Source organism: Tupaia chinensis, unplaced genomic scaffold (assembly GCF_000334495.1).
Source record: "Tupaia chinensis unplaced genomic scaffold, TupChi_1.0 Scaffold000212_1, whole genome shotgun sequence".
Lineage (NCBI taxonomy): Eukaryota > Metazoa > Chordata > Mammalia > Scandentia > Tupaiidae > Tupaia > Tupaia belangeri.
In genome coordinates, this window is record NW_006159687.1 from 3,067,195 (window position 1) to 3,075,324 (window position 8,130).

The window sequence follows — 8,130 nt, forward strand, 5'->3', positions numbered from 1 at the left end:
TCTTAACCACCACACCACCTGCTGGCCCTTATCGTCAATATATATATATATATTTTTTTTTGAGAGGTTTTTGCTATAGGGCATGTACGCTCACCAGACAGTGACAGACAGAGAGACAGAAAGTGAGAAATCACCCCCCGGGGGGATGGCCACGCCGCAATCCCTTCTCCTCCATTCTCCTCTTGGGATCTTGGGCATGCATGCACATGCGTCTGGTGTGAGTTTAGCCGGGTGCCACTGGGTGGTAGTCCCTGGACATAGCCATTACGCTAAATGCTGGTCCCCCCAATTAAAAACAATTTTTTTTTTTTGAGAGGTTTTCGCTATAGGGCGCGTGCGCTCACCAGACAGACAGAGAGAAACAGAGAGACAGAAAGTGAGAAATCACCCCTCCAGGGGGGATGGTCACGCCGCAATCCCTTCTCCTCCATTCTCCTCTCGGGATCTTGGGCACACAAGCACACACGCCCGGCGTGAGTTTTAAGTCACCGGGTCTGAGATCCGAACCACGGTCAACTACGTGGGAGTCCAGCGACATGGACATTATGCTAATTGCTGGTCCCCTCATCAATATTTTTTAGTGAAGTTTAAAAAAAAAATTGTCTTATTTAACTTTATTTAATTTGGCCAGAGAGGGACAGAGAGAGAGAGAGAAAGTGAGAGAACAAGCCACAAGGTCTGGGATTCGAACCGCAGTTGGTCATGTGGGAGTCCAGCGCCTTTAACCACCACGCCACCTGCTGGCCCCCTATCTTCAATATTTTCATTCTGTTTTATAAAAGAATACATTGAGTTGTTGAAAAAGTCATGATGTTCTCTGTTTTTCTGTGCAAAACGCGTCATGACTTCTCCGACGGCCCAGTAGCTCCATCACCAGTACGCGTGCGCTAACCGCCATGTTGCCAGGTGCTGACTTTGGCGGTCTGGAAAGGAGTGCTGTCTGTCTCCCAGGAAATGCGTGTTTCACTCAGGTCGCTGCTCTCACCCTGTTCTGTTGCTACACAGCAGCCCACTTGTGCACAAAGCACACGCGCCCCTTTTCCCGCCAACCAACTCTCATCTTTTTCTTTTCTTTTTTCTTTTTTTTAAGAGATTTTTGCTATAGGGTGCATGCACTTGCCAGAGACAGAAAGGGAGAAATCACCCCGCAGGGGGATGGCCACGCTGCAATCCCTTCTCCTCCATTCTTTTCTTGGGATCTTGGGCACGGACGCATGAGTTTAAGCCGCTGGGTCCAGGATTCGAACTGCAGTTGACTGCGTGGGAGTCCAGCAACATACCCATTATGCAATTTGCTGGCCCCAATTCTGAGCTTTTTCAGTGCTTTGTTATTATGAGTGATGCGACTCTGAACATTTATGGTACACAAATGTATTTGTGCATTTCTAGAAGTGGGGTGTTAGGTTATAGGATATACAGATGTTCAACCTGTGAAATAACATCAGTGTTTCGGGATCAGCAGTTGGCGTAATGGCTATGTCGCTGGACTTCCATGTAGTCGACCGTGGTTCGCGTCCTGGACCCGGTGGCTTATACTCACGCCGGGCGCATGTGTGTGTGTGCCCAAGATCCCGAGATGAGAATGGAGGAGAAGGGATTGTGGTGTGGCCATCTCCCCTGCGGGGTGATTTCTCGCTTTCTGTCTCTCTGTCTCTATCTTTCTGGTGAGTGCACGTGCCCTATAGCAAAAACCTCTAAAAAAAAATAATATCAGTGTTTCTAAAAGAGGCTCTAATATAGCCACACACACTTCCCCAAATCATCACTGCTTTCCTTCTAAAATGCACATGAATTCAATGTAAACAATGGGCCAGCAGGTGGCATGGTGGTCAAGGCACTGGACGCTCCCCCAGGGGCGGCCAGGCTTCGAGTACGCTTGCTCTCTCACTCTCCTTCTCTCTGTGTATCTGTCTTTCTCTGGTCAAGTGAAAATGATTGAATAAATAAATAAAATTAAGTAAATAATTCTTTTAAAAAATGTAAACACTACTGCAAGGGTAAGCCTCAAAGCTGACCTTCCCTTCCAGCTACAAGCCAGTCCCATATGCCAGCAGAGGACCCCGGACTCCCCCTCCACTCCAGCAGGGCAGATCTGCTCCCTGCCACAGAACACATCTTGTCATTTCAGCAGTGAAGCCCTTCCTCATTTCTGGTCTCCATTTCCCACCGCCCTCCTGCCCCGGGCACTCCTTCCTGCCACAGGACCTCCCTTCCCCAGGCACCTGAACGCCGACTTCCTGCACACCCCCTCCTGCCCTGCTGGGGAGAACACACTCCGAGTTGTGCAGTCGGTCGTAGCTGCACTGGGCACCTGATTTCCCACGCGGCGCCCTCCTCACCACTGCCCTGACGACGGGCCTGCTTCCCTGGCACCAGGAGGCAGGCAGATTCGGATGTGAAGGCCCACGTAACTTGTGACACGAGAATGTGTACTCTTCCCAGTTAAAGTCCAGAGATCATCTTTTACATGTCGTTGCTTTCTTCACAACATTTAACCTAGCCCAATGCATTCAGCAATAGCTCAGTTCAACAAATACTCAACACGTCGACGGCCAGGTGGCAGCGCAGAGGCCGCACGGCTGCCAGTGACGGAATCCAGACAACAGTACATGCACAGGTTCACTCTGTAATGAAGAAAAGTAGGTGGGGGCAGCACGTGGCATGTGGTCAGGGTGCTGGACTCCCACATGGCCGACTGCGGTTTGAGTCCCGGACCAGGTATGACTGCATGCCCAAATCTGAGGACGACAATGGAGAAGGGACTGCTGTGTGGCCATCCACCTAAGGGGGTGATTTCTCACTCTCTGTCTCTTTGCCTCTCCAGTAAATGCATGTGCCCTGCACATAAAACCTAAAAAGAAAGAGTAGGCAGCAGAGCTAGACTTCCTACTCTCACCCACTCTTCCTGTAAGATTATGTCTTTCAACTTTATCCAAGTTAAACATTAACAAAGAATATATTCTAGCATATTACACACACATATGTATGTACGTGTGTGCGTTTTTCTTTTTAGCCAGTGCAGAAAGGACAAGGTGGAGGCATCTGGACAGCAGGCCCTCTAATGGCAAAGGCTAGAGACAAATGACACCCTGTGTGTAGCTGGCCCAGGAAGCCGCTCTCTGCTGAAACAAAGCGTTGGTTGGTTTACCTGAATGGCAACTTCTCTGCAGCTAGTTACTTTCCATTTTCACTAGCCCTGGACCGGGGAGGTAATGAATTTAGTTAAGTGACCTCTTCTCTTCCAATCATTCTCTAAGTTGGAAACCTTCCTGAAGGACACTACAGTGTATAAAATTTGAGGGAGAAACAAACAACATTAGTTTTCAATAAAAAAGTATAACTAAATTTTATTAGTATGAAATACTTTGAGATAATTTTTTATTTTTGTGACCCAAGTACAAGACTGTCAAATCTGAGAGGGTTTTAGCAGCCACACAGGTGGCGGAAGAGCCGCTTATAAGAGCCACAAGAAAAGCAAGAGGCACAGTCTCCTTTTGGCGCAGCGACGAGACTCGGTTGGCCGCTTCTGGGCTGGGGCTTACTCGGATCCCTGCTTGCCAGCCTCGTCCTCCAGCTGTACCAGCGGTGTGTGTCTGCTGGCCTGGGTGCCCTCCCTGCAGAGCACCTGCTTCACCGTGCCGTCCTTTGGAGCCTTAATGGTGTGCTGTGGAGACAGACAGACCCGACGCACACGCACAGCGGTCAGTGCTGTGAGGACCTGAGTCCACAGCAAGTCCAAGAAGGCGTGGAAACCCAAGAGTGTCGCCATTTGTCCCCATGACTTAGTTCTCAGCACAGGGAAAATGGCAAGATGTCGATGGCGTGTTTGGGGCTGACGGGAGTCCATTCCTGGACACACCAGTAGCCTACCCAAGGACACGCTTGGGGAGCTCTAGTCTAGCCAGCAGGTCCCTCCTCCAGCTTCACATTAGAGTCACCTCAGACGCCCCCCTGAGACGCTTTTAGAAAGCACTGGTCCTTGAGACCTACACCAGGAGAGCCCACCCAATCGGTCTGGGGATGTGACGGAGGGATCTGGCCAGGGTTAAGACCTGCTGTCCTAAAATTTCCAACCATCAGGGGCCAGCCGATGGCATAGTGGTTACATTGCTGGGCTCCCCCATGGCTGACTATGGTTCAATTCTCCGACCTGGTGGCTTGAAAAATCATTCCGGGTGGGCCATCTCCCCTAAGGGGTGATTTCTCACTTTCCCTCTCCCTACCTCTGTCTCCAGTGAGCGCACACGCCCTAGGGCAAAAACTTCCTAAAAAAGAAAAAAACTCCCAACCATCTAAAACCCCTAAACAGCTCACTTAATCCTACTGAGGTGTTTCCACTCTGACACTGATGCTCGGATCCCAGGCGCAGACTTCAGCTGGGTCACTGCCTGATACCGAGCTACTGGCAGGTTCATTAATCAGAATCAAAAATGACAGCTGGGGGCAGTCTCGCAGAATTAGAATGGAAACGTGTCTACATGAAAGACGGATGGTTTTGATTTCCTGTAATCAATGCTTAGCCAATCCAGGGCTCTTCATTATTAAAATGAGATGAGCTCTCAACATACAGCGAAAGAGCAGTTGGGTCTAGCAGTTCCCCAAGCGTCCAAGGCCACGGGGCCCTGGCCTACCTCCATCTTCATGGCAATCATCACCACCAGAGAGTCCCCAGCTCTGACTCTGTCTCCGACTTTCACCAGAACCTAGACAGGAAGGGAACCAGCAGTTAGTGCAATGGCTATGTCGCTGGACTCCCACGTAGTTGACTGCGGTTCGCATCCCGGACCCGGCAGCTTAAACTCACGCCGGGTGCGTGTGCGTGCGTGTCCAAGATCCCGGGAGGAGAATGGAGAAGGGATTGCAGCGTGGCCATCCCCCCTGGGGGGTGATTTCTTGCTTTCTGTCTCTCTGTCTCTCTCTGTCTGTCTGGTGAACGATTTCTTGCTTTCTGTCTCTCTGTCTCTCTCTGTCTGTCTGGTGAACGCACGCGCCCTATAGTGAAAACCTCTCCCAAAACAAACAAACAAACAAACAAAAAACAGTACCTGGACAGGCAGAGGGCAGGTTGGTACAAAGCCTGGTGGTCCTCAGTGTGGCTCGCAACATACAGAGCAGGAGTGGGCCTACGGGGCGGCATCCCACCGAAGACTAATGAACTGTCACCGGGTGGCCCTGCTCAGTCCCTGTCTCCACCCTGAGACAACCAGTCTGCATGAAGGGGCTTCAGAAGTTTTGTGGGAAAATGGAATTGGCCTGTTTAATTCTATTTTGGTACAAAAATAATTAAAATTCATGTGTGATTTCTCCAGAACGCACATTTTTCATGAACTTTTTGAAGACCTCCCCCTCATTTTTCTTGGAATCCTTTTTTTTTCTTTCATGAATGTTCAAACAACACACTTTCCCAACAGGGAGGGACTGAGAGACTTAAATGTCTTTACAGAGACAGGGGAGAGTGACAAGGGTCTTGACTGGCTTTCTAGTTCGGGGCTGTCAGGGCTAATGCTTCCTGTCTGCAGGGCCCTGTAGGAAGTGTGCAGACACTTTCCACGTGAGAGGATTAAACACATGAGCAACCTGGGAAAATCTTCCTTTTTCCCGTGTACAGATGAACTCGTGTCCCCGCATGGCCTCACTGCCTTCTAGAACATCACACAGTGGAGCCAGGCTCTAAAGTCGGTGTGCAGAGCCAGCATTGGGGAAACGGGAAGCCCCTTTGGAAGCCCCACGAATAACCCAGTCCTGGGACATGCTTCGGGAGAGCCCAGTGAAATCAACAGTGTAGGCCCCGGTCTGGGACGCCCTGGGCAGGCGTGTGCACAATCCAGGCCTCCCAGCTCACACCCAGCCTTGAGAAGAGACACCCCACAGGGCAACGGTAGGTGAACACCCGCCCTTGTACACTCTGCTTTTTTGTTTTGGTACCAAGAAAATACAGATGAACTGTTTATGACTTGAACGCACCAGCAGAGACTGCTACAGTCAGTGTGTGACAGGAGACCCTGATCTGTCACCACAGAAGTCACATCTGTACGGGCTAACAGCTTTTTTTGTTTGTTTGTTTTGAGAGAGATTTTTGCTATAGGGCATGTACACTTGCCGGGGAGACTAAGAGAGCCAGAAAGCGAGAAATCACCTCCGGGGGGGGATGGCCACACCGCAATCCCGTCTCCTCCATTCTCCTGGGATCTTGGACACATACGCACATGTGCCCGGCATGAGTTTTAAGCCACTGGGTCCAGGACTCAAACTGTGGTCAACTATGTGGAAGTCCAGCGATGTAACCATTATGCCACCTGCTGGCCCAATGTGCTATCTTAATGTCTGTGTTCCCCTCAAGTTCATAGAGTGAAATCCTCACCCCCAAAGTGAAGGTATTTAGCGGTGGGAAATGACTAGGCCACAAAGGCCCGCCCTCGCGTGTGGGTTAGTGACCTTACAAGAGTTCCCCCCACCCCCTGCCATCCGCGAACACAGAGAAGACAGTTACTTAGGGAACGAAAGAAGGGGTCCACGGGACACCAAACCCGTGGGTGCTTTGACCTGGGACGGCTCAGCCTGCGGAATTGTGAGGAACACACTTTCGTTGCTTATGTACTGCCCAGTCTGCGGCTCACGTACTGCCCAGCCTGCGGGGTTACGTACTGCCCAGGCTACGGCTCACGTACTGCCCAGCCTGCGGGCTCACGTACTGCCCAGGCTACGGGCTTCAGATTCAGCAGCTGAGCACACACTGCATTCTGCACCGAACCACGCTATGCTCGGCAAGTGCGGCCTTCTGCGTGTTACTTTAACACAAGTGCAAGTGCACATTACAGAAAATGTCATTATCAGGGACCAGCAGTTGGCGTAATGGCTATGTCTCTGGACTCCCACGTCCCGGACCCGGTGGCTTAAAACTCACGCCAGGCGCATGTGCATGCCCAAGATCCCAAGAGGAGAATGGAGGAGAAGGGATTGCGGCGTGGCCATCCCCCTGGGGGGTGATTTCTCGCTTTCTGTCTCTCTCTGTCTGGCGAGCGCACGTGCCCTATAGTGAAAAACCTCTCCAAAAAAAAAAAAAAAAACCCGAAAATGTTATTGTCTCATAACAAAACTGTTTGATAATTTAGCATTAAAACAATCTTTCTGGGGCCACCTCACGGCCTAGTGGTTAAGGGAGCTAGATCCCGCACAGCTGACTAATCCCTGCAAAGGTGGCTTGAAAAAGCACCAACTGTGTGTGTAGGTGTGTCCAAAACCCCGGCAGGTGGGAGAGAGGGAGGAGACAGGAGAGGGGTGCTCTCTCCCTCTTCTTCTGTCTTCCTCCAGTAAATGTGCAAGTTCTGGTAGTAATAACGATGATAAAATAAAAAGAGTGAAAATAGCCTTTTCGATAATGCTTGGTGTTACATTTTATTATTTTAATTTTTAAAGTTTACTTTGAGGTTTTTGCCATAAGGTGCACGTGCTTGCCAGAAAGAGGCAGAGAGAGAGAAAGTGAGAAACCACCCCCCAGGGGGACGGCCACACTGTAACCCCTTCTCCTCCATTCTCCTGGGATTTTAGGCACATATGCACACACACGTGGTGTATTTTTCAAGCCACCAGGTCCAGGACTTGAACCACGGTCGGCCATGTGGGAGTCCAGTGCCTTAATCACCACACCACCTGCATGTCCCTTAATGTTACATTTTAATCATAAAAAGGCAATTTGGATTATTTGTACTTTGATCTAAATTCGAACCTTCAAAAAGCACAGTCTTTATCAGAAATTAGGTAAATGGGTATTTTCTTCTTTTTTTTTTTTAAAGTTTTCACTTTAGGTTATATGTGCTTGCCAGAGAGAGAGAGAGAGACTGAGACAGTGAGAGAAAAAGAGAGAAATCACACCCCGAGGGGGACGGCCAACCTCTTCTCCTCCATTCTCCTCCCAGGATCTCGAGCACACACGCAGACGCGCCTGGCATGGTTTTCAAGCCAGGGGTCAGAGACTCCAGCAGTCGGCCACATGGGAGTCCAGGGACGCAGCTGCCCCCTGCTGGCCCCGAGTAAGTGGGCACTTCACTGAAGACTGTAGAAGAAAACTTGAAACTACAATAGAGCCTTGGACTTTCTTTTTCTTTCTTTTTTTTTTTTTTTTTGGAGAGG

General features: G+C 50.1%; 1 protein-coding gene across 2 annotated transcripts in view; it reads right to left on the reverse strand.

Annotated features, from left to right (window-relative positions):
• Window positions 1-3,361: 3,361 nt before the first annotated feature.
• MCCC1 (methylcrotonyl-CoA carboxylase subunit 1) overlaps window positions 3,362-8,130 on the reverse strand; it is a 69,449-nt gene continuing 64,680 nt past the window's right edge. For both annotated transcript variants that reach the window (XM_014587424.2, XM_027771419.1), the window contains 2 exons: window positions 4,632-4,703; window positions 3,362-3,664 (listed from right to left, as the gene is read on the reverse strand). In XM_014587424.2, coding sequence (XP_014442910.2) covers window positions 3,539-3,664; window positions 4,632-4,703 — 198 coding nt within the window. In that variant the 3' untranslated portion in view covers window positions 3,362-3,538. The remainder of the gene's footprint in view (window positions 3,665-4,631; window positions 4,704-8,130) is intronic.